This window comes from Anabrus simplex, chromosome 4, assembly GCF_040414725.1.
Source record: "Anabrus simplex isolate iqAnaSimp1 chromosome 4, ASM4041472v1, whole genome shotgun sequence".
Taxonomy (NCBI): Eukaryota; Metazoa; Arthropoda; class Insecta; order Orthoptera; family Tettigoniidae; genus Anabrus; species Anabrus simplex.
This window is the reverse complement of record NC_090268.1, coordinates 230,608,568-230,634,979: the sequence shown is the minus strand read 5'-3', so window position 1 is coordinate 230,634,979 and position 26,412 is coordinate 230,608,568. Positions and strand designations below refer to the sequence as shown.

General features: G+C 38.3%; 1 protein-coding gene across 4 annotated transcripts in view; it reads left to right on the top strand.

The window, feature by feature from the left end:
* neb (nebbish) overlaps positions 1 to 26,412 on the top strand; it is a 468,801-nt gene that overhangs the window by 397,831 nt on the left and 44,558 nt on the right. For all 4 annotated transcript variants that reach the window (XM_067145417.2, XM_068227214.1, XM_068227215.1 and 1 more), the window contains one exon: positions 16,577 to 16,744. In XM_067145417.2, coding sequence (XP_067001518.2) covers positions 16,577 to 16,744 — 168 coding nt within the window. The remainder of the gene's footprint in view (positions 1 to 16,576; positions 16,745 to 26,412) is intronic.

Here is a 26,412-nt window from a genome sequence, read left to right as displayed (position 1 = left end):
GCGGTAAATTCGTTAATTGTTTCACCTGATTTGTTTTGTGTGATATTTTGAGACCTGATTTTCACGATAAAAGGTATTTATAACAATTTGTAATCTATTCCATATGCATTTTATATTCACTGATTTTATATTTGATTATGCTCTTTTTTTAAATTCACTTTATGTTGCACCATCACAGAGGTCTTTCGGGGACAATCGGATAGGAAAGGGTGTAGTAGCACTGGCAAAATGCAGAGAAGAAAAAAGATGGATGATATGCTGTGCTATTAAAGTAGTGTGCCACAGGTTTGAATGTCTTAGTTCAGCAAGCAGTAATAATCAGCGTCAAGTATAAATGTGCAACACACCGGGCGAGTTGGCCATGCGGTTAGGAGTGTGCAGCCATGAGCTTGCATCCAGGAGATAGTGGGTTCGTCTCCCACTTTCAGCAGCCCTGAAGATAGTTTTCCGTGGTTTCCCATTTTTACACCAGGCAAATGGTGAGGCTGTACCTCATTTAAGGCCAAGGCCGCTTCCTTCCCATTCCTAGGTCTTTCCCGTCCCATCATCGCCGTAAGACTCTAACCGGCACCACCCTCTAGGTCCCCGGTACGACCTAGGGATGATGGGTCAATAACCTTACCCACCAGGGTGAGAGTAGAAGAGAGAGCAAAAAGGACAGAGAAAGAGAGAGAGAGATAGAGATAGATATAAAGAGAGAGGTAGGTAGAGACCCTGGTGAGAAGGTTGCTAGCGTGTCTGCCCCAAAATAGGAGTTATAGCGAACATGAGGGAGAACATGGGTACAAGAAAAACGACAACAAAGGTCCAAGCACAATAAAATAACAAGAAACTATAGAAATTACCAAAGGATGAAGTTACCACACTTACCGGAAGCAGCGGAGGAAGACGACTTAAGGCCGTGGAAGCTAATACACAAGAAAATCGGTGACAGTGCTCCACCGAACGTGGCGAATGAAAACCAACACTTAAATGAAATTAAAGAACTTTAATTGAAAGGTAAATAGGAGGTAACAAATTAAATCTTTAAGTTGATAAAACCTATGTTTATTTTAAGAAGTAAAACCAAAATCAGTAATTAAATTCAACATAAAGTTGAAAGGGGGAAAAGTAAATAACAATTAATAAAATGAATCAGAAAATACCAGGTATAGTTTAAAAGAAAAATTAATTCATTAGTAATCAACAATTAATGAAAATAAATATTCTTTAACAGATAATAAATTATAATTATTATGAAAACAACAAACGAAAAGAAAAGGATGACCTCCGTACCTAATGTGATTTGAAAACAACGGAAAACAAATTGACTTCCTTACAATAAATACCACCTTGGATGAGGTTAAAATAAAATGTGATCGATCACGGATAATTAATTAATTAAAAATACCATACTCAGTTAACAAGGTTTTCAATTAAATTGATTTTCAACGCGGCCGCTTCTCATGATTACCAAAATTAAATCGTTCAGTTTCCACCAAGGACAGTTACAATTTAAGGTGCCAAAAAAAACTCATTTTAATTTTAAATTAAATATCCACTTCAGTTCACTGTGGACCTTCCGCGTTAATGTGATTAGTTGCCGAAACTGTTTTTCAGATTTTCACAACCGCACACGCCGATAAGTAGCAATTTAACGACGAAGTTTAAATCATTATTATTATTATTATTATTATTATTATTATTATTATTATTCCCATGTTTCCTGAAATCTTCGAAAATATCAAAATCCTCTTCTGGACGACGCTTAAGATGTTTCAAACACTGGTACATACCTTTGGTGGTGAAGAAATTGTGAGAAATCCAAACCTGGCCATTGTTGAAAAGAATGCAGTCACGAGGTCAGCAACAAGACCTTGTTAGCAAGTATCCAGGAGAAAAATAGTTGCAAAAAATATAATCGGAGGACATGGTAGGAGGTCTTCAACTAGTTCTGCGGGGGAATATCCCCGTTAATGGAATGGTTACGGCGGTTTGAAGGTAATCCACCACTCCATGGCGTAGCACTCAATCACACTCACGTTCATAATGGCTGCCCCAAGCGAACTGGCTCTCGCGTCAGAAGCGAGGAGGAAGCAAGTCTCTTGGTAGTAGGCCGGTGCATGCGCAGTTATGCGCAACCAAACACGAGGCCAGACGATGGCGCGCTGTCTACAGTAACTTAAAAAAGGGTATGCTGGCGAAAGGCCGATTGACACAAATTTTCCATGGCACAAGTCCAGTCCAAAAAGGTTATAAAGGAAGGCTCACACTATTTCATATTGTCTCAGCCCTCCTGCCCCGAAACGACAACAAAATCTCATGCATATGCCATCAATGATGTGGTGGTCACACATAAACTAACTTTGGGTGAAGTAGTCCAACAGAAAACGACCACCAGGATAAACTAGTTTTAGTTAGAAGTTCACATGACCAGGTTAATAGTTTAAGACACAGTTCCATATTACGTTGTTTTTAGAAATAATTGGCGGGGTGCGATCAACATCAGTGTCCAGAAACGTTAACCGAGCACTCAGAAAATCACCAAAGTAATGTTTTTCATCGAATAGAGAGCACAATGACCAGAGTTCACCAAATATTCAGGTCCACCCGATATACTTTGATTCAATGCATCACACAATGATATAGTTTTTGACACATGACGCAGTTCACCTTTGAGGTTTGGCAACTCTTACACAAATTACAGATATACTGACCAAAATCAAACGAAAACCACATGACTATTAGTCCACGCATCCAGGTTTTTTTTTTTTTCCTAAAGCACGGTGGAAAATTAATTTTAATGCACGAATACCTTTACAAGTCTCCTTTGATATTAAGGAAATGCATGATTTCGAGTTGCAAAAGGTGACACCAGGAGAACGGAACGCACAACGGGATCAGGGGAGGGACAAAAGGAGGCGCAATTGGTGAATGTAAACTTCAAAATAAGTGAACCGCAAAATTTAGATCAATACAGTTTTGTTACGCTTGATTGAGTCAGGCCCACGGTACACCACTCAGAACACAGTAGTGGGTAGTCAACTGGGTAAGCGCCAGTAGTACACGGAGTATCCATGATACCGGAATGGAACGAGCAACCACACCTATCACCATAGCCAAACAAGACCACAAACTTCAACACTCGGTTCGGTTAGCAACCAAATACCCAGGATAAAAATTACCGCAAAACAACAACCCATAATCAAGAGCATCAACCACAACATAAGGTGCCCTAACCACAGTGTCAAATAGCAATTTTCCACAGAAGTTCAGATCAGAAACTCTGAGTGAAACAACGCCTAGCTTACAAGTACCAGCATGACAGTACAACGTCTTACCACCAATAGCTAAACGTAAGTAAATATGACATAGGTCAAGAAAGTTTTTCATCTAGACAAAGGTCATTACACAGGCATACACCAACGAAAGCAGGTTAAGTCCAAAGTTTAGAATTTAGTAGATACAGGGCTACGACACAGTGAAGAATCAATCACTAACAGATTCCAAAATCCACTGACAAGGGCATTAAGGAAATTTTCACAAACACAGGATCAACTTCCCACATCAAAATACACCACCTAGTAGAATAAGAGTGAGGACAAGCAACCAAAACGCAATTGATGAATCTAGCTTCAAGTACTCAGGGTTAGGGTATCAAATAAGAAAAATCCAAGGCTTAAAAGGGTAAACATGTTTAGAGCAAGGGAAGGATTGACTGGACCGGTTGGAGACTTCTTAAAATATCCAGATGGAGGGTTCGCGAATAGTCTGTCATCGACAACAGATCAGCCAAGCAACACCAAGCAACCGGACACATCATTAGTCACTAATAAGCGACATGGAATTAACAGGACAGAAATAGGGACAGAAGAACCACAGGAGGGAACACAATCTGGAATCAGGTAACTAACCTACTGCATGGAAACATAATCACAACTCATTCCACCAAGGGACACCCAATCAAATTAAAAGGAAATTTAAAACCTCAGATCAGAAGACCCCAAAGGAAAATAACGAGCAATGACCCACACAGCGTACACCACCGGATACCCAATAGGGTCTCGGCATTACCCGGTCTACAAATACGTGACTTTCCCATCACACTGTCCCAATACGGCCACAGGTACTTTCTCCTATCCACCAGGAGAGCAAGCAAATAAAACATAAGTGGCGGAATACGAGGCGAGTCAATGGAAAATGCTCACAGTAGCATGCAGAAGGCAGTACTCTACAAGTAGACCCCATACTCTACTCGCAGGAAGATTCCAGTACCGACTAAAGGAGCACTACTCCGTCCCATACCAGAGTAGCAAACCCAGAGCACGGCAAGATGACAAACACCAATGTCAACAGACACTAAGAGATCCACTGAGAAAAATGAAAAACCATAGAGTGGTAGGTAAAATTAAAATGAGCTTTACAGGAGAAAATATTAAACACTAGGCGACATCGGATCAACAGGAAATGCATGGAGACAGGGAAAGAAGAACCCGAGCATACCAAACAGAGACATTACTGAAAAACAACAAGCTAATTCTGAGAGTAGTAGATTCATGTAGAAGAAATGGCCATATCCACAGAACACGGAGGTAAATCAAAGACAGACACGAACACTGTCCATACCAAGGTGCCAACATCACCAAATAATACATCACAACAAGAATAACCAATCCATGACAAACCACACCGGACATGTGTCAGCCCCACAAAGGGATTAACCCCTCAGCGTCGCAGCCATTTAAATAGCTTCCTACTCCGCGGCCGGATGAGATTTTAACTACGCGCGACTGAAATGCATCGATTCACTTAATGCGTTACTACAAGTATAAGAGTAGCCCGATTTTCACGAAATTTGGAATTCCTTATGACAGAACTATGTATTGCAGATACTTACATAATTGTTCCACATTCGTTAGTAATTTAGTTCCGTGTGATAGAGTTCAAAGCACTCTTTGAGACAGGGACTCAAATCACACTCCTGGCAGCAGTACATTGACGTCTTCTTTTTGCCGTGTTTTGAACACAGGATACAATGTCTCTGAGGTTTGGATTTCCAACTCTTGGGTGCTAATTTCCTGATAAAATATCTTTGCTGCAACCTTGGAACTGTATTATCTGATTCGCGCCGGCCTTGAATATTTTGTTCCCCTCCCTCCCGAGCGTATTTTGTAAACAAACCTTTCACCAGCTGAACCCGATAAGGTAATTGCTCAATATTTGTCTCTGTGACCTCTGTGAGTATTATTAGAGAATTTAGCAATCAGAATTCACCATTGAAAACTTCTCTTTGACCTGTATAATTATCTATAGCCTCTTACACGAAATTTCCAAGTACTGTTTCCTCCTCATCGCCACTCTCATCATTTACCACTGCTACCTCATCTATTTCATTATCACTGCTGCTTATACTGTTACTACTACTTCCGATTAAACTTTTATCTGAATTATACAATATTTCAAGCACGTTACTGTCAGTCATACCTCGGCTGAGCGCGGCGCGTCACACGGACTGGTGAAGCTGCTGCGAGACCGAAAGCAACAGGACGAAACTGAATGAGGGGAATAACATTTATGACGAAACAAACCAACTCGATACATATTTCAGATAAAAGATCAAGACAACGTCTTTCAAACGAGATATATACCATGAACAACTGGTTCTCGTATCGTATGACAGAAAGCAGCACTAACTGATGCCTACACAGAGCACTCGTGGAGAGTTACGAAAATATTACAAACTGAGAAATAAAGACAAATATAATAAATAAACCGCACTCCCAATGTACAAATGGAGCAAAGAACATCACACGAAAAGACAAACTTCTCAGATCATCATTTCTTTATTTTATTCTGTGGGAACGAATGAAGCAAACAGACTTTAAAAAAAGCAAGAGATAGTGCTCAGATTTATTTGACAAATAATTATCCTTGCAAAAACAACTACATTATAACGATTTTTCAATTCTTATTTACAACACTGATAAACCCGAAAATGTCTTCTTGGAAACAAAACAATTTGCATATCAATAACTCCAAAACTCTTCGAGCTAAAGCCGTAAATGTGAAACCATGTATGGGTCTATACCACGTATAGAGGTCGGCGGCTACGGAAGAAAAGAGGGTCTATACCACGTATAGAGGTCGGCGCTGAGGGGTTAAAGGAACACAAACATCCTCAACAACATGCCGTGAAGTTCTCATGCCACCCCAAAATAAATCCCCAAAAACAATCCACGGTACCGTCACAACACAACCACCTTACATATGTCCAAAGCCATCCCAATCAAGGTTCAAAAGGGCATATAACACCCCTCAGGCAGAGGATCATCAACAACACAACACAAGACCCAACAAGCAGATATGGTAGGGAATACTTGAACCCACAACTCAAAGGAATTAGATAAATACCAATAGGTTAACAAAATTTTTGACAACACATATTCTAGGCATATAATTACCACAGCAGTGCACGATACCAAAATGGAAAGAAAAATCAGGCATAAGAAACACCAAATTACCAAATAATGTTTACACCAGGATGAAATCCAAAGCAGTAGTTCAGAAAAGGTCAGTTAGTTTAATTAATACACAGCAAGACAAGTTACGAGTAGGAAAACTAGAAGTGGCCCAGACACCAGATAAACGTACTTCAACTAGTTGATAGGTTACACGAGGAAAATGGTTCACGACACACCAGAAATAGCTAAGCACGTCCGACCAATAATCAGGAAGGAAAAAACCAGTTAAAACCATAACAGCTCAGGCACAAGGCCATCTAGTTATTCCAACCTAATACCGGCCAACATGGCCCAACCATAACTGATAACTGCCTCACAAACAGTTGACGGAAAGGATAACTCCAATCACAAACCAAGACCAGGCATACATACATATTCATGGATAGGATGATGAAATGAAAGGACACTCACGCTGACAACACACAGCACTCAGCCGAAGCACAAACACACAAAAGCTCGGTAATGATTGAGTCACAACATATAGGCAGATTCAATATACCAAACTCCACACAAGGATGGGAACACGTTACTAAAAATTCGTGAAATAACCCAGTCATGATCATACAAGGATGGATATATAACGGCACACTGCAAGTTCACTACACTACAGAAAGGTAGTAACTTAAATCAAAATTAAGGAAATCATAATAATAATAATAATAATAATACAGATAAGGTTAAGCAATTTCCAAAGTAAACGAGGTGCACAGAAGCATTACAGGCTAGATTAATTTCAAGATACCATGATGTTGCCCACTAGATTATCAGCTACTGACAGCAAAGAACGGTTACAGGCATGGAAACAACAGTGGTTAACCATAAGTTAGTAGGGCCAAATAACTTTATCCACACAGCACCAATTAAATGGAAAGCACATACAACCATCAACGCCAAAACACCAGGTCACAGTTCAAAACCATGAAAGGGCATAACACATCACCGTACACTTCAGCACATAACCGTTTACACATATAATTAGGCACAGTTGGACATGCCTAGTGGCTAGGTCAAATTATAGATCAGAATCACACACCAGAGTTAACGCAGTAAGAAAGTATTAAATTTAGAAGACAAATAAACGGTTAGCATGTACACCACCACGGTACCATACAGGAAAATATGTTAGAAATGATAATAACAACATTAAGTCACGGAGCCCAAAGCAAGGCCAGAACAGATAACACAATAAAATGATCCCAGGACACACAATGTCACTCTCCGAAAGCAACCGAGCAACCTTCACATAACATAACGATCAGAAAAGCTCTCCAAATTAAAACCAGATTAATTCACACCGAAATCGCAGCCACAATATGCAGGTAGGCAGCAAAAATACAAGGTTGACAGCCAGTACTCATAATACAGGACATGTACTAAGCGGTAGTACACCAGTAGCCCTGAGTCAACCAAGTCATACTCCATTACAAGTTGTTCAATTATTACAACTTCCACCAACCCCGAATAATTAATTACATGCAGTCACTCACCAAATCCGCCGGAAAAAGGAAGAAAAATTTACAGGTCACCTCGAAACAGCAAGGCAGAAGCAGAATACACAGCACAGGTACCCATAGGGTTTCAAAATCATAATCAGCAAGTAGGTAAGTCCATACAGCTCAGCATAAACACAGTTGAAAGCAACAGGGAACTCCAAATCACAGGTACATGAAACAAATAACGTAGGGAATTACACGAGATCCTTGCATTTCCTTTTACAATAGTTATTGACAATAACACTTTTAGTTTCTTAGTCTTTGATTTTCCATCCACCAACATTCACTACAGCACTGCACCAAGCAAGGGAGGAAGGGAGGAAAGTTAGGCTGCACAAGGCAGGAACAACAGAGATTAGGCAGCAGAGCAACAACAACAACAACAACAACAGGTCTGCTACCACTCAAATCGGGTTCAGAACAACAGTGGAACAACAAAACAACCACCGCTCTGATACCACTCTAACCGGCACCACCCTCTAGGTCCCCGGTACGACCTAGGGATGATGGGTCAATAACCTTACCCACCAGGGTGAGAGTAGAAGAGAGAGGAATAAGGACAGAGAGAGAGAGATAGAGATAGATAGATATAAAGAGAGAGGTAGGTAGAGACCCTGGTGAGAAGGTTGCTAGCGTGTCCGCCCCAAAATAGGAGTTATAGCGAACATGAGGGAGAACATGGGCACAAGAAAAATGACAACAAAGGTCCAAGCACAATAAAATAACAAGAAACTATAGAAATTACCAAAGGATGAAGTTACCACACTTACCGGAAGCAGCGGAGGAAGACGACTTAAGGCCGTGGAAGCTAATACACAAGAAAATCGGTGACAGTGCTCCACCGAACGTGGCGAATGAAAACCAACACTTAAATGAAATTAAAGAACTTTAATTGAAAGGTAAATAGGAGGTAACAAATTAAATCTTTAAGTTGATAAAACCTATGTTTATTTTAAGAAGTAAAACCAAAATCAGTAATTAAATTCAACATAAAGTTGAAAGGGGGAAAAGTAAATAACAATTAATAAAATGAATCAGAAAATACCAGGTATAGTTTAAAAGAAAAATTAATTCATTAGTAATCAACAATTAATGAAAATAAATATTCTTTAACAGATAATAAATTATAATTATTATGAAAACAACAAACGAAAAGAAAAGGATGACCTCCGTACCTAATGTGATTTGAAAACAACGGAAAACAAATTGACTTCCTTACAATAAATACCACCTTGGATGAGGTTAAAATAAAATGTGATCGATCACGGATAATTAATTAATTAAAAATACCATACTCAGTTAACAAGGTTTTCAATTAAATTGATTTTCAACGCGGCCGCTTCTCATGATTACCAAAATTAAATCGTTCAGTTTCCACCAAGGACAGTTACAATTTAAGGTGCCAAAAAAAACTCATTTTAATTTTAAATTAAATATCCACTTCAGTTCACTGTGGACCTTCCGCGTTAATGTGATTAGTTGCCGAAACTGTTTTTCAGATTTTCACAACTGCACACGCCGATAAGTAGCAATTTAACGACGAAGTTTAAATCATTATTATTATTATTATTATTATTATTATTATTATTATTATTATTATTATTATTATTATTATTCCCATGTTTCCTGAAATCTTCAAAAATATCAAAATCCTCTTCTGGACGACGCTTAAGATGTTTCAAACACTGGTACATACCTTTGGTGGTGAAGAAATTGTGAGAAATCCAAACCTGGCCATTGTTGAAAAGAATGCAGTCACGAGGTCAGCAACAAGACCTTGTTAGCAAGTATCCAGGAGAAAAATAGTTGCAAAAATATAATCGGAGGACATGGTAGGAGGTCTTCAACTAGTTCTGCGGGGGAATATCCCCGTTAATGGAATGGTTACGGCGGTTTGAAGGTAATCCACCACTCCATGGCGTAGCACTCAATCACACTCACGTTCATAATGGCTGCCCCAAGCGAACTGGCTCTCGCGTCAGAAGCGAGGAGGAAGCAAGTCTCTTGGTAGTAGGCCGGCGCATGCGCAGTTATGCGCAACCAAACACGAGGCCAGACGATGGCGCGCTGTCTACAGTAACTTAAAAAAGGGTATGCTGGCGAAAGGCCGATTGACACAAATTTTCCATGGCACAAGTCCAGTCCAAAAAGGTTATAAAGGAAGGCTCACACTATTTAATATTGTCTCAAGACCTATCTGTTAGTAGGAATACATCTGATGGGTAAATATAAAGTTTGTAGTGATGCAGATATAATTACAGGATCCTATAAATACCAAGTGATGAAGGAACTTCAAAAAAGTGGACAAGAAGCAGAATAATCTGATAAAAACTAGCTGATGTACCTGTGCTTCACTACAGAATTCTACGTTGTATACAGAATTCTAGGTTAGGTAGTGTACATGTTGTGAGCAAGATTGTATTAAATTGCATAGCTCTTAACGTTACCCTAGAAACGCGATGGGTAAGTCACCAAAAGTCTGTTCTCATATGAAGACTGGGTTGGGGAAAATTTCATTGTAACGGTAGGCCTACTTCCTACCATCAGTCACAATCAAGTTGGGAAGTTTTCATCATAATGGCAGACACTCAATCTCCACCTGCCTTTTTACATCCTCAGAAAGACTGTCTTGGTAGTTTCCCCAACTGAAATGTACCTAGGTCATTATGATGACGTCAGTAGAAATGGCACGATTCAAAGCACTGCTTTCATATCAAATACTCGATCAAATAAACCACACATTTTCTCACCTTTAACAAAGAGTACTACGCTTCCGATCGAACAATCCAAAGTTCCACAGCTGGAATGACCAAGCCGCAGACAGCCATGATCCGTGAACATCGTCTTTTATCAGCGGGGGTGGGAGGGTCGAATAGTTGAGAGTCCCATGGCAAAAACTACGCCCTTTTACTAATTGTTTCCTAGGAGTACCCGATGAATCGGAAAATTTCAACTTACAACACTGGCGGTGGAAAAACCTATCTGACTTGGAGGCAAATTCTTCCTCCAAACCAGAGGAGAAATCCCCTCTTCACTGCTAATTCAGAGTAAAATGAATGTAGAATTTAATAAAAGTGGAGAGGAAGAAGCTTTTCTTAAGAAACGGCTCTTTTCAGGGTTGAGTTTTGAGTTACTTAGTGAATTGTGGTGCTATAGTTTGGAATAGGCCTAAACTGTTCTTCCGACTCTGAAATACCACGCTTATGATAGTTGGTACGGTAAAACTGAATTAAACATAAAAATGATCGTAAATTTTATTCTCTCTTACTTTTGTTATGTAGTACTTTCTGATAGGTATTTAAAAATTAAATTTTAGACGGCTTCCCCTAAACTACAATTTTATCCAGGATGAATAAAACTGTTTATAGCTTAGACTGTGGTTTCATATTCCCCAACTCTCTATATCGATTTTCATTAAATTCTCCTAACCCATTTTCTTGTGGCTCGGTATTGATATGTACTTAGCAACAAAATTACAAATTCATTCATATCTACGTTATCATAGCTGGTACAGTAAAAATGTATTAGACATAAATGATCAGGCTATTTATGACAGCTGTTGGCTGAGCTGCAGAGGATCAAACCAGCCTTCGGGCTGAATACCCAACATACATTAGTTATGTAGTATTTACTGGTAGGACCAATAATAATATAAATATTTGAGAATTAAATTTTAGTCCTTCCCCTAAACTACCATTTCACTCAGCGTGAATAAAATTATTTATAGCCTAGATTGTAGTGGTTCATCCCCTGACTTTACATACCAATTTTCATTAAATTATTTTCAGCCATTTTCTCATGATGCGTGTACAGACTTCAGACATTACGGAAAAGTAAAAAGTGCATTTCCTTGTTACTGTGGACATGACTGATACAGAAATACCATTATTTTCAAATTCTGAGCAATGTACAGACAAAACTCTCATTTTATACATAGAGATATGAGGAAAGGGAGGAGAGGGGAGTAAAAGATGGATGCTAGGAAGAAGAGATTCTTTGCAGGGTAGCTTATTTGTAGAGAAATACTAGTGTTCAACAAGCAATAGGTATCACAATCACGTAAATAGGTGTATATAGTTAACGTTCCCCTGTCTTGAGTATAGTTCCCGTTGTAAACTTAAAAAAGAGAAATCTTGCATCTCGAGTGTTAATACTGACACTAGCCGGCTGAATGAAAATGTACATAAGAAGCCAGGTCTTAAAAAAGAAATAAGGCCAGACGGGCCAAGGAAAAGTCTGAAGTCAAAATAGTGATTTTCTTGCTCACCAAGTTGCCCGATGTAAAAGGCCAAATAATATGATGGCACACATGTCCTCGGTGCTCCACCACTCTGCGATGATGTGAGATTGACTTGTGAGGGATGGAGCCCGGGTTATATAGGACGATGGAAAAAATCTGGAAGCATTGGTAAGAGAGAGCCAGTGTTTTCTGGAACAGTGACATCACAGTCACATGTCCATGGGTAGAGGTTGCAGCAGGCAAGCAAGACAGTATGTAGCAAAGGCAGCGGCACAGCAGTAGAAAAGTGAGATGCCCGCAGAAGGTAGAAATGTAGAATTACGATGAAACTTGCATAGTTGTAGAGAGAGAATATTACAAGGGCTAGCAGTCAGAAGGAAGTGATCATGGCCTTAATGAAGGTTCTGCTCCAGCATTTGTCTGGTGTAGAAATGGGAAACCACAGAAGACCGTCAAGGCTGTCAACAGTGGAGTTTGAACCCACGTTCTTCCAAATGTAAACTCACAGCTATGTTCAAAAACCACATAGCTTTCTCGCTCGGTGACATATTCATAACATGTTTACTATTCTTATTAGCATGGGTTGATTGCATATGCCTAAGATATTTAGACATTCCGCCCGCGCGCGCGTGTGTGTGAGTGTGAGAACCACATAAATATTTTCATTTCATGTGAGTATTTTAAAGTTGAACATGATACGATTGTCCACTCAAAACTAGCCGGTGTCGTTAAATGCAACGACTTCAAGATATGGGACGTGGTACTCTTATATAGCCTATTATTGGTTTTGTACTTCTACATTTTTTCTTTTTGAATGCACTGCATTTATTATTATTTATTTACCACAATTCAGTACAGAAATATGGAAGGGCAAGACCTATGTACCTATGAAATGTTTCCTAGATTCAATTTTGTCTTATTTCTGTATGTTACAATTTTATCAGCAGTAATTAATCGAAATCATCACATCGCGGCTATCATTGGCTCCACCAACCTATGATATTCCTGATTCATCTGATGTATATGTTAATTATCCATTACAATTCATGGATGAAAAGAATATACGTTAGCTATTAAAAAATGAAAACCTAAAAGGTCATGTGGTGTTGATGGAATACCACCGTACGTACTGAAAACATGTTCGAATGTGTTGGATTTCCCCTTACGAGCCTTATATAACATTGTGGTAAAAATGCAAACCGTTCCAAAAGTATGGAAGATAGCGAAAGTGTGTCCAGTTTTTAAATGTGGGGACAGTAAAAATATTAAAAACTATCGCCCTGTTTGTATTTTATGTGCACCGGCTAAAGTATTTGAGCAAATAATGTACATGTGTATATTTAATCATGTGAGGGTCGGTATACATATTAATCAGCATGGTTTCATGCCAGGTAGATAAACTACGACTAATCTATTAAAATTTATACAATATGCATATGCCATTTTGAGTAATCAAGGACAGGTCGACGTAATATACACAGATTTTTCCAAAACCTTCAACAAATTAGATCACGGCATTTTAATGAGAAAATTGTCATGCTTTGGTCTGACCCCTCCTTGGTTAAAACTGCTTGCAGCTTATCTTAGTGCACGGAAGCAATATGTTTCTTATCATCAACATGAGCCTTACTCATACAATGTTATTTCTGGTGTACCACAAGGGTCTAACCTTGGACCTTTATTCTTTATTTTATGTATTAATGATTTGCCCACTAGTATTAGGTTTTCTCAGTGTTTATTACATGCTGATGATGTCAAAGTTTATAAAGAGATAAAAAAAGTTGATGATATGTTGACATTACAATATGATTTGGATTACTTATACACATGGAGTATTGAAAACTGTTTGCAACTTAATATAAATAAATGCTGTTTCCTTCAGATTTCAAATAAGAAAAATACATTGAATTACAAATATAACATTAATAATGAACTCAGAGTTTTTCACTCTGTTAATGACTTAAGGGTAATTGTTACAAGAAATTTATCTTTCAAGAAGCATATTAATACAATGGTTAATGATTCCTATAAGAAATTGGGTTTTATAATTAGAAATTCAGTAGATTTTACTAACACATATGCACTCACCTTATTATTCAATAGTATTGTCTGATCAAAACTTGAGTATTCATGAATAATTTGGTCTCCATGTTATAAATCTTATCAAAATCAAACTGAAAGAGTGCAGAAACGCTTTTTAAGATATATTTATTACAAAAAATATAAGATATAATCCCCTTTAGAAATTATGTTTCATATGGATTTTTGTTGAATGAATTTAAATATGTATCGTTAGCCAGTAGGCGTGTAATAACTCAACAAATTTATCTCTGTAAGATTGTTAATGCATTAATTGATGATAATAGTTCGCTTCACAAGTTATGCTTTAATGTTAGAAAAGGAAATTAAAGATTTCAGCAATTATTTATTACTCCAGTCTCCAAAACTGTGTTTTTAAGAACTTTGCTTATGACTATGACACATATGTAAATATATTAAAAGAATTTTACTCGTCGAAGTGATTTGATTTTGTTACAATTTTTTGTTTGATTTATTAATAGGCTTCTATATATAGATATTGCTTCATCCATTTCATACAGATCAATATGATCTCATTTACATAGCATTTTCATATTTTCTTCTTTTTGGTATTTCCATGTTATTTGTTCAAATAATTTGTAAAAGCCACCTATAACTGGAGGGTCTCTGTTGGTGGCACATTTAATAATTAAATAAATAAATAAATAAATAAACACTGATGACACCAAACTTCTCATTCCTTAAAATAGAAATTTTCAAAAAAGACACTGAAAATGCCTCTACACATAGATGAGCACAGTGTTTGAATACTGTATCTCTAAAATACATGTATTTTTCCATTATTTGAAATATAAATTGCCTTTTAATGTGTCAGTTTATATATAATGGATACTTGTGTTTGTATTTTGATGTAATATACTGTTTGTCATTTCAAATGTCACTGATCTGCTGCCTAATAAAAAACAAGATCTGGAGTTTTCTTAAGATGAGTTAAAACTTTATGATGCTGTTGTACATGTCACCTTATATTTAGGTCAGCCATTAGGTGCCTGTAGTCACTGTCTAAACTGGTGCTTTCCAAACATTTCCCATGGTGACGACCTAAAATTTGTGTGTGACATCCTACCCCTAAAATGGAAGTATCCCTCAAATGAATAGGCTACTAATGAATCCTTCATAAGATGAATAAAACATGTTTCCAATATTATTTACATTTTATATGGTATAAAAGAAATATTTACGTACAAATTGTAAGAGGGAGAAAAGAAGCAAACCTACTTGGAGAGTATTACGAATTTAGTTTATGTTTAGACATATATTGAATATATTCTTTTGCATTTATTCAACCAGTATTGCCAGACTGAGTGGCTCAGGCAGTTGAGGCGCTCACCTTCTGAACCCAATTTAGCAGGTTCGATCGTGGGTCAGTCCTGTGGTATTTGAAAGTGCTCAAATACGTCAGCCTCATGTCGGTAGATTTACTGGCACTTAAAAGAACTCCTGTGGGACAAAATTCTCCGAAAAAAATTAGTTAGTGGGACATAAAGCCAATAACATTAATATTCAACCAGTATTTTCAAAATGTTCTATATTTGACAGTTTTATATCGACCATCACAGAAAAAGCTGCTTTGCAAGAATTTGGTCGAAAACAGCAAGAAAACCACAAGAGCAGCGAGATGTGAAATATATTCTCGAAGTGAAGTCCTCAATTTGTCCAAATCATCTCTTGTGTGTTTTAACTTCAGTCCACTAACTTGCAATGAAAAACGTGTATATCTTATCCATCCATAAGTATTTGTGTTCAGATCTGGGAAGTAACTTTCGAGTTTACCTCATTGTAACATGAGATAGTTGTCAATTATGTAATTGATTTATTTCCTCAAATCATAATGAGATGTACTATATGGGAACATTTCATAGCTGCTCTCCTTCATTTTTTGAGTCAAAGTACTTCATGGCATCCACTTTGGAATAACTGTTACAGATCTTCCATCCCAAAATTATCTGGTTATCATAAGACTGCCTTATTTTTTGGAGAAAGTATTGTTTATTGGAAGGTTATTTCAGTACACAGAAGTCGAGGATATGTTCACCCTCAGTATTTGTTGCTGCAGTGCCCAAAAGGGCCCATCACCTTTTCTATCTTCTCCAACTTGAGCGTTTAAATTTGTGCTTGACCTACTGCTTTTCTTTCTTTCTTTTTTTCTTTTTTTTCAAAATACTTGCAATTGAAAATATTTGACGATATTTTCTAAGTTATACTTGTTACTTATTCTCATGCAGATTGAATTCTCTGTTTAGGATCAGCAGAAGGACGAACTGAATGAAATACAGAAGAAGAAGGAGGAGCTTGAGCTTCAAAAGCAAGTCCTTGAGGCTGAAGTAGAGAGCCATAAGACTTGGAGGAACTGTGGGCAGTTTCATGATAGTTCATTTAACATAAGCCCCTACCAGTCCAACTTTCTCAAGGTATCACTGTCTCTTAACTGAAACTAATATTAAAAACCATTGTCTTTAATAGATCATTTGAATGCACCCACCTTGTTCAAAATATAAGAAAGCTAGCAATACATAGTAAATCCCTAGTAAAAATGCCCTTTGAGGGATCACATTTTAACCAGGGCTGCGTTATAAACAGAAAACAGCAAAATACTTGCAATATAACAGAATCAATTTTTATTCCTTATTCCTTGACAGAATATAATGCTTGGTTCCACCTGGTCAGTATTTCTTATTCTATTCTAATAAAATGAATACAAACATGGTTCAGCCCTGTTAGGTCATCCTCAGCTAAAAATTACAAATTTAAAAATTACGATTAAAATATTACAAAATTCTGCCATACATTGTGACGTGTTAAAAAAGGTTGTGACTTGATATTGTTGTCGCGCCTGTGAAAACCGTTGTGCGAGATATTTCAACTTAGAACTTTGGCCAGTAAGGTTCTGTCATCTGAGGTTCAATATTGTGCGAATATTGTAAAGGAATTCTCGCACTTCATAATATATGTGCTGTGGGGCAGTATTTCTCCAAAAGTATTATCACCTAATGATTTTTGCAGGCTCAGTGACTACATATTAAAACCCTATATGAATTCCTTTAAAAAGCTTTAAAATTATATTCCTTAGCTTGCTGTGTAGGTGGAAGACGACTCACACTTCTAAAGTTCAGTGTTGATTTAATAAAGTCTAATGGTGCTGAAAGATTACAGTTGTGAATATTCATTGTTTCTCAGTTATTAAGTTGTATGATGAATAGGTTTTCTATAAAAAGTTGAGCCTATAATAAAAGGAGGGATTAGAAGCTGAGGAGAAGTTCTAGAATAATGTGCTATGAAAAACATGTCTAAATTCTTTTAGCATATTTCCTGCATTGTACGTTCCTCCACTTGTGTCCTCCCAACAACACAGTTCTAGTGTTTTAATCACAGTTCTTTATTATTTTTCTTAATGGTGATAAGAGTCCCGGATAAATCAGCAAGTTGTTTCTGATTAGAACAGTATTTCCATCATGGTTCCTTAAGATTTCTAATTTATCTGACTAAGAAAGTGCTTTTCATTAGGCACTTGTTTTGGCCGTGCGTGTAGAGGCGCGCGGTTGTGAGCTCGCATCCAGGAGATAGTGGGTTCAAATCCCACTGTCGGCAGCCCTGAAGATGGTTTTCCGTGGTTTCCCATTTTCACACCAGGCAAATGCTGGGGCTGTACCTTAATTAAGGCCATGGCTGCTTCCTTCCAACTCCTAGGCCTTTCCTATCCCATAGTCACCATAAGACCTATCTGTGTTGGTGTGACGTAAAGCCCCTAGCAAAAAAAAAAAAAATCACACTTGCCCACCTCGTGGCCATGATCATTAAGGTTATATGGTCTAACACTGTGCTTTGTCGGTTCAAGCCCCATTGGTCAAAAAAAATTGCATGCCAAAAGCCTGGATTCAATTCCAAACCTCTCCAGTGTGTTCATATGGAGGAAGGGCATATAACACTATTGATGGCGATTTATCCATAGGGTGGCATACATGAAGCCTTGATGGGACACCTTGAGTCTATTCATCAGGAGTAGTTATGTGCCAGCACTAGGTTTCACCCTCTCTCTTCCTACTATCATTTATCACATCAACTCCTCTGATGAGTTTGGCATCAGGAAGGGCATCAGTTCATAAAAACTTGCTACGAAGATTCATCTCACTTTATACCTGACTCTGTAGCGAAATGGCATAAAGATTGGACACGTCATTAAAATCACATAAACCCGGCTCCTTGGCTTAATGGTCACCATACTTTCCTTTGGTTCAGGGGGCCCTGGGTTCGATTACCAGCCGGGTCAGAGATTTTAACCTTAAATGGTTATTACCCCTCTCTTGGGGAATGATTGTTTGTACTGTCCCCAACATTCCTGCAACTCAAACACCACACACAACACTATCCTCCACTAGAAAAACTCGCAGTTCCCATACACAGCAGATGCTACCTACCCTCGTTGGAGGTCTGCCTTACAAGGGTTGCACGTACTAGGAATAGCCACACGAAATAATCATCAACATAATCACCATCACAGACACTTCAGTACATCAAGAACAACATGAAACTGACAGACAAAATTCTCCATAACTAAAGAATGTGAGTATAAGAGATGAGGTATAACAAAAAAAATCAACAACAAAAATGAGCAGTTATGGTATTATACTCAATATTGGGAAGCTTTGCATACTATATGTTCTATTAATTCCAATATATCCTACTGTTCAGTACAATAATACAATTATATTGTCCGGCTCCATGATTAAATGGTTAGCGTGTTGACCTTCGGGTTCGATTCCCAGCCGGATTGGGTTTTTTAATCCTTCATTGGTTAATTCCAATGGCTCAGGGCCTGGGGGAGTGTGTGTGTTCCATCTTCAGCATTAGAATTCATCACAGGTAGGGCCCCATTCTCATAGATGTGCAGGTCACCTATACTTCTTACAACAAAATTGTGTGAAGTTTAGTCTTAATTGGATATAAAAAATATATAGTATTGACTAGGAGGATTAAAATAGTTTTGTTCTATTTTGTAAGAAGTTCAACCGTCAATACGGATTTTACATGAGATTCATAGTCTGGAATGGTCACCTATACGGTGACTGGGCCTTAGATGTTAGGCCCCTTTAAACAACAAGCATCATCATCAAGCACTTATACAGCGTGAAGTCAAAAGACCTGCACCAGGCCTCTTCGGAGACCACACGCCATTATCATTAATAATAATAATAATAATAATTCATTTATATTGATTGACCGAGGAGAGAGTTGGCCGTGTGGTTATGGACGAACAACTGTGATCTTTCATTTGGGAGATATTCGGTTCGAACCTCACTGTTGGCAGCCCTGAAAATGGTTTTCAATATAATTATATTGAATTGTATTATATTTATCTATATACTTACTTTCCCGCAACCAAGGAAAATAACTGGATCGTCAAGCTATTATCCATTTTACTTTGGCATTTGAAACCACAGTGCCTGATATTGAATGTATCGTGCTGATCACCGGGAGCTGGCAAGTTGCTTCAATGAATCTGCTCGTCTTCAACTCCTACACGAATATGGACCTTCGTATGTGTTCAATTGTGATGTGACTTTATGCCTGACAGTGTTTAAATAACTGGCTTTGAACAGTTCTCTGCTATTCGTAATCATTGTGGGACTTTGCCTAGCGCTGCGTGTGCTTTGTTGCCGCTAAGAGAATTGCGCACTGTTTTTCTTTTGAATGACTTGTATTTTACTTCTTCTAAGTTTTACAGTGTCTACCCCCATTCATTTCCTTTTCATATTGCCTCTTCTACTGATCCTATGCATTGTTTATTATTTCTTAATCGGCTGATGATGACCTGGACTAGGGTCGAAACCGGTACCATTTCTAATTATTATTAAATGAGAATGTAATTCACTACATTTCTTATTCTTTGGTATTGAATAGGTGGATTCTCCTTATCAATTATTTCAATTTTAATTGTGATATTCTTCAATACGAAACAATGAAATTTTTAACTTTAAAGGCAACAGAATACTCAGATGTATTGAAAGGTGTTGGTGAGGGAAAATAAAGATCCAAAGTGGTGGATGCCAGAAGTAGTTTTTTTTTTTTTTTTTTTTTTTGAATGTTATTTGTTCGGGCCGTCGACCTGTAGAAATCTTTTTCCCGTACTTGCACCATGTGATATGAACCTGCATGTAATTGGAATGGAGGAAGTGTAGTGTTGAATGTGAGGAAAGGAACATTAAGGACGACACAAACACCCAGTCCCCAGGCCAGGGATATTAATAATTTACAATTAAAAAAACCCTGACCCAGCCGGGAATTGAACCCGGGGCCGCCAGGTGACAGGTGGACTCGTTGCCCCCTACGCTGCGGGGTCGGACTTTCCCAGAAGTAGTTAATACTTACTGAAATTTGGTTAGTTTTGTGTATGTGATCCATTTAGTGGTATATATATTGCTTTTTAGTGTTTGTTGGTAGTAATTAAGACTAATGATGTTTATTTAAAATGTACATTCAGTAGTTCTGTTGGTGTTTGTTAGATTACGCATCCTTAGTTACGAGAGGACGTGCACTGTCGCCATTATTGTTTATTATATTGATGGATGAAATCATAAAACGTGTAAAACAGAGTATTAGTAGTGATGAAGTGAATGCTTTGACATTTGCAGATGATGTGGTGATTTGGGGAAAGGGAGGAAAGGAAGTACAAAGGAGACTGGACATTTGGAATGAAAATCAGGAGTAGTTTGGAATGGTAATTAGTAAAAAGAAAACAGTAGTCATGCACTGTGGAAAAGAGGAAAAGGGAAGCGAAGTGAACATAGATGGAGAACAGTTAAGAGAATGTAGAAAAGTTAACATATCTCTGTAGCATTATTAATGGAAGTAATGAAATCAACCCTGAAATTAACAACAGACTAAGTAAAGGTACAACATTTTATCATAAAGTCAGAGAGCTTTTACGGGATGACAAAGTACCCAAGAGAATGAAATTAACATTATATAAACAGTATTTCATACAAATTGTAACATGCGGACTAAAAACGCTGGTAACTAATAAGAGATGAGATAGTAAGATCCAAGCAGTAGAAATGAAATTTTTAAGAACATCGTTTGAAAAGACAGGAAGGGATAGAATTCAAAATCTTAAAATCAGAGAAGAGCTAAATATAGAACCGTTAGTACAGAAGATACAGAAAGCAAGACTGAGATGGTTCAGACATGTAAAAGGAATGGGAAAGAAACTGGTAGCAAGAAGGGAATTGGAAAGAGAAGTTAAGAGAAAGAGACCAGTTGGAAGACTGAGAAGAAGGTGGATGGATCAGATTTAGAAGGACGTTAGAGAAGCTGGATTGGATGTGGCGGAAGTAATGGAGCAGGAAAAGCGAAGGACAGAAAGGAGTGGAAGAGGCTTGTTAAACACACCCAGGCGACTGGAGTGGGACATTGATGATGATGATGATGATGATGATGATGATGAAGTTGATAACTGCTCTTTGTGTTCAAATACTGCATTGTTAGTTGAGGACAAAGGGTAACATAATCTCGACACTGGAAAAAAAAAAGTGATGTTATGAGTATTAGTATTGACAAGGCCGACTCGTAACTTCACCTGTTTTTTCAGTACTGAGGTTATTAGATAAAAGTCAATAGGACCAGAATAGACCAAAATGGTCAGAATAATAAAATACCATATTAATGAAAACAAAGGAAATAGCGTAGTCAAGGTAATAATAATAATAATAAGCTCTTTCTGTATTCTGGTAACTTATTTGTAGTTCTAAGTTGTTCAAGTCAATACTTGATCTTAATGCAAGTGTAATGGACCAGTATAACTTGGAAACAAAATAATTGCGATGTATTCCGGTTTTTCCGTAAAATGTACGGATTTTGAGTGTTTTACGGTAGTACGGATGAACATTATTGTACAGATTTTGAATATTCGCGCTTGGTTTCGTTTTCTGCAGTCAGATTGGATTTGTTTGACTTTTGATAGTAGCTGGTAATATGAGATGCAGTGTTTGAAATTTGACCGGTAAATGTATCGATAATCACATGATTGATTATCACAGTGCTTTTGTCACCTGTTCTACCTCAACTGCTATATCATTCAATGAGATGTTCCCAAATAAGTAGCAGGCTGTGATTTTGAAGAAAAGAAATACGTGAAAATTAGCAGGCTGTGCATTTATATAAAACAACTTTGGTAACTGCATCGTGCTTCGTAGCAGCTGAAAGGCTTTGTTTGTGTGCGTGTGTAACATTGGCAGTAGTTCCGAAACTCATGGAATTGTGTGACGAATTTCTAAGCAATTTAGTTCTTTTAGTGGTGTTCGTAATGAGTTCAACTAAGAAACAATATTATCAGTCTTTTTGGGAGGCATATTCTGCTTAATTTCCTTGTTTTATTCGACCACAGAAAGTGTTCCCAGTGATAAGTGAAAACAGATGACTACTCATCAAGATGTAACTTTATGTAAGTATTTAATTTCAAGGGTGATCATAACATACACAGTAAAATCTTGAAGCATCGTTTTTCAGGAGGCAAGGGGAAAATGACGATGGATGTGGAAAACTATAAATGCGGGCAACATAAAAAATAGGGGGAAAGCTAAATAATAAAATACAGGTACTGTATTGGGACATTTTTCATTATGTAAATATATTATTATTATTATTATTATTATTATTATTATTATTATTATTATTATTATTATTATTATTATTATTATTATTCACATATTTTACATCCACATTGGAGCACTTAAATCAATACATTTGAGTTAAATTCTTATTTTTCTTCTCCCAGAACTTTCTCATCCTCTCCGACCTGGAAGGCCTTTGTCTGTCCGCTATAGTACACTGACTGACAGAGCAAATGCAACACCAAGAAGGAGTGGTCAGAACTTTATGCCAATTGCAGGGTAGACTGACGTCACTGAGGTATGCTCATGATGTGAAATGCGCCGCTGTGCTGCGCACGTAGCGAACGATAAATGGGACACGGCGTTGGCGAATGGCCCACTTCGTACCGTGATATCTCAGCCGACAGTCATTGTAGAACGTGTTGTCGTGTGCTATAGGACACGTGTATAGCTAAGAATGCCAGGCCGCCGTCAACGGAGGCATTTCCAGCACACAGACGACTTTACGAGGGGTATGGTGATCGGGCTGAGAAGGGCAGGTTGGTCGCTTCGTCAAATCGCAGCCGATACCCATAGGGATGTGTCCACGGTGCAGCGCCTGTGGCGAAGATGGTTGGCGCAGGGACATGTGGCACGTGCGAGGGGTCCAGGCACAGCCCGAGTGACGTCAGCATGCGAGGATCGGCGCATCCGCCGCCAAGCGGTGGCAGCCCCGCACGCCACGTCAACCGCCATTCTTCAGCATGTGCAAGACACCCTGGCTGTTCCAATATCGATCAGAACAATTTCCCGTCGATTGGTTGAAGGAGGCCTGCACTCCCGGTGTCCGCTCAGAAGACTACCATTGACTCCACAGCATAGACGTGCACGCCTGGCATGGTGCCGGGCTAGAGCGACTTGGATGAGGGAATGGCGGAACGTCGTGTTCTCCGATGAGTCACGCTTCTGTTCTGTCAGTGATAGTCACCGCAGACGAGTGTGGCGTCAGCGTGGAGAAAGGTCAAATCCGGCAGTAACTGTGGAGCGTCCTACCGCTAGACAACGCGGCATCATGGTTTGGGGCGCTATTGCGTATGATTCCACGTCACCTCTAGTGCGTATTCAAGGCACGTTAAATGCCCACCGCTACGTGCAGCATGTGCTGCGGCCGGTGGCACTCCCGTACCTTCAGGGGCTGCCCAATGCTCTGTTTCAGCAGGATAATGCCCGCCCACACACTGCTCGCATCTCCCAACAGGCTCTACGAGGTGTACAGATGCTTCCGTGGCCAGCGTACTCTCCGGATCTCTCACCAATCGAACACGTGTGGGATCTCATTGGACGCCGTTTGTAAACTCTGCCCCAGCCTCGTACGGACGACCAACTGTGGCAAATGGTTGACAGAGAATGGAGAACCATCCCTCAGGACACCCTCCGCACTCTTATTGACTCTGTACCTCGACGTGTTTCTGCGTGCATCGCCGCTCGCGGTGGTCCTACATCCTACTGAGTCGATGCCGTGCGCATTGTGTAACCTGCATATCGGTTTGAAATAAACATCAATTATTCGTCCGTGCCGTCTCTGTTTTTTTCCCAACTTTCATCCCTTTCGAACCACTCCTTCTTGGTGTTGCATTTGCTCTGTCAGTCAGTGTATATTGTTTCCGTTCAACTGTTTTTAGTTTGAGACTTATGCTTTTGTTCTTCAAAATCCTCTTCTCTTCTCTTTCTTTGATTTGTTGCCGAGTTACACCCAATTCTTCCAAATGATCCTGAACTTCTTTGAACCAATTATTATTGATTTTATTTTTCAAAAAGTAATCAAATAGTTGTTTTAATATCCTGGTGTCTGGTAATCTTGATATGTGACAGAAGAAGGAAATTCTTCTTTTACGCATTGTAGATAGTCTTGATTCACATTCACGATAGACAATGTTGTTAGGCAACAATCTCCACTGTCCATCAACTTGGTGTTTTTTATTAATAATTGTTCTAAGAATTCTTCTATCAATTTTCTGTAATTTGTCTGTTGTAGATTTTACATTTAATTTGAATAAAGTTTCACTAGCATACGTTGCCTCTAGTTTAACTTTGCCTCTAGTTTAACTATGGAATTATAGTGTTTCAGCTTAGCGTTTATCGAAAGAAATTTTTTTTTAATAGGTTGGCCAGGTAAGTCTTTGTGCTTGTTTAAATTTAGTTGTTCTGTGTTCTATTGCTTCTTTTTCATTTGTGTTCCATGTTATTATTTCCCCAAGACATTTGGAATTTCTGAACAATTTTAATCTCTTTATTACTGTTCAGTTGAATAACTGGTAAATCAACTTTAAAAGTTGGCATCATTTCTGTTTTTTCAAATGAAATTTGTAATCCCATTTTTTTTGCTATAATTTCTATACTGAGAGTCAACTCAAGACTTTAGCGGTCCCTTTGATGTTAGTCAGACTTCTGGTCGGTGAAAAGGCTTCCGCAGCGTCAAATAGTTCCCTAGGTTTGTTACTTGTTCCTGAAGTCAGGAGCTTTCTTCAGTGAACTGGTGAACTGACTTGACAAATTAAAAATTTTTGCCCTGTAGAAATATGGAAAATGTATCACAGGTTGTATGTTATTCGGGTTCGTTACCAACTCTCATATTTCATACATAGATGGCTATGAATAATTGTTGTTCTCAGTGGTGTATGTAGCAAAATAATAATAATTTAATATGATATTGATATCGTATTGCACTGTGTACTTAGTAAGCTTTGTTCGAGTTCATTCCATTGCTGATAAGTTTGCATAATATGTGCGATGCTGAAGATGGATCCAAGAAAACTGTTGGCAATACTGGCTGCATCAGCATGTTCAGTATTCATAATGGCTGCCAGCTTTGAGCAAGACGTGTGTGATGCTGTGACGCTTGGGTCCCCTGTGAAATACTTTAAAGCTAACAAAAGTGGGGAAAAATTAAGTAGGAAATCTAAACCAAATTGTTTTAAACGTTTACAGTAGCCTACGAGATTAGAATCCGCTGTGGACTATAGAAAACATGAAAAAGACCGCGCAGCTGACCGGCGTTTCTGTATACATTATTTACGCCGCTCGCTTGGAATCCAAGTCTCCAACGAAAGGTCGATGTGTCAGCTCAGTTCAAACTATGCATTCGCCGTAAATAAGACAGGAAGGGCCTTAACACGGTATGGGAATAGGATCCTTGGCGTATTCGTTGATGATGATAATATTAAAAATAATAATAATAAATAATTTGTACTTCACTTTATAATTAATAATTAATTCGATTTTTATTTTAATTGTGATCTCAGTTCAATACGGTCAAATAAGATGAAGTTCCTCACGTTTAACTTCACTTTATATTCGAAACCGCCCTCTACCTGCAGAAATGTTGTCATGAGGGGATCATAAGTTCGTTTGTACCTTCCGAATGACGAGACTACAATATTTACAACCTTCCTGTATTTTGCAATCCCACTCACAGGTGGGTTTTTCAGCTTTTT